A 1,413-nucleotide genomic window follows, 5' to 3' on the forward strand; every position below is an offset into this window, starting at 1 on the left:
TTTTTATAAAACCTTCAAATTTTGATACTTAAATAAAAAAATGTATATACTTTTTTGGTACTTTTTCATACTTTTTTATAGTTTAGCAAATATTTTGTGCAAGGGTTTTGTGTAAAGTCGTCGGGAGACATCTCCCGTCACGCAGGGTGCAGTCGCACCTCCACAGATCTCCAGTATCAGCTCTTGATACTAGTAATGGCTCAAAAGGGCCACCACTTACGGGGCTATTCATGCCCGTGCCACTTTTTGGGTGTCTTAATCTTTATCAATCAATCAATCTGTGTAAAGTGTCCAGTGTTTAAAATGTAGTGTACTCTTCAAATACCATATTTGAAAAGTAATATTTTTTCACATTTTGTCCTTGTTGCCGACACAACGGGTGTACGCATGCTATCCTTCCTCTCATTTGGTGACACAACGGGTGTACGCATGCTATCCTTCCTCTCATTTGGTGACACAACGGGTGTACGCATGCTATCCTTCCTCTCATTTGGTGACACAACGGGTGTACGCATGCTATCCTTCCTCTCATTTGGTGACACAACGGGTGTACGCATGCTATCCTTCCTCTCATTTGGTGACACAACGGGTGTACGCATGCTATCCTTCCTCTCATTTGGTGACACAACGGGTGTACGCATGCTATCCTTCCTCTCATTTGGTGACACAACGGGTGTACGCATGCTATCCTTCCTCTCATTTGGTGACACAACGGGTGTACGCATGCTATCCTTCCTCTCATTTGGTGACACAACGGGTGTACGCATGCTATCCTTCCTCTCATTTGGTGACACAACGGGTGTACGCATGCTATCCTTCCTCTCATTTGGTGACACAACGGGTGTACGCATGCTATCCTTCCTCTCATTTGGTGACACAACGGGTGTACGCATGCTATCCTTCCTCTCATTTGGCATATAGCTATGATTTGTCTGTTCATGTAAGGCCTGTCTAGTGTAATTCAACTTATATAGGTGTCTGTAGGTGAATACTGCGTTACATTCACCTATATATTATATATATTATATATATTATATATATATATTCATATATCGAAGGCTCTTGGGCTTCGATTTCCTGTGGGGCGCCTAATTTTGGATTAATCTTTCTAGCAATGGATTAATCTTTCTAGCAATGGATTAATCTTTCTAGCAAATGGATTAATCTTTCTAGCAATGGATTAATCTTTCTAGCAATGGATTAATCTTTCTAGCAATGGATTAATCTTTCTAGCAATGGATTAATCTTTCTAGCAATGGATTAATCTTTCTAGCAATGGATTAATCTTTGTAGCAATGGATCTTCTAACATCTCGGTCGTGTTCGACACCCTGGTGGCTAGCGGTTGTAGGCTGGTTTAGTGGTTGTAGGTTCAAGGCTTGGTGGAGTTTCGTGATTAGTCATTGCAGTGGTG

The 1,413-nt window shown here is 41.3% G+C and overlaps 1 protein-coding gene across 1 annotated transcript; it reads right to left on the bottom strand.

Moving 5' to 3' along the window:
- Positions 1-317: 317 nt before the first annotated feature.
- LOC138371048 (DNA-directed RNA polymerase II subunit RPB1-like) lies at positions 318-917 on the bottom strand. Its single transcript, XM_069335693.1, has one exon. The coding sequence runs from the start codon at positions 915-917 to the stop codon at positions 318-320; it is 600 nt and encodes a 199-aa protein (XP_069191794.1).
- Between the last annotated feature and the right edge of the window lie 496 nt (positions 918-1,413).

Source organism: Procambarus clarkii, chromosome 34 (genome assembly GCF_040958095.1).
Source record: "Procambarus clarkii isolate CNS0578487 chromosome 34, FALCON_Pclarkii_2.0, whole genome shotgun sequence".
Taxonomy (NCBI): Eukaryota; Metazoa; Arthropoda; class Malacostraca; order Decapoda; family Cambaridae; genus Procambarus; species Procambarus clarkii.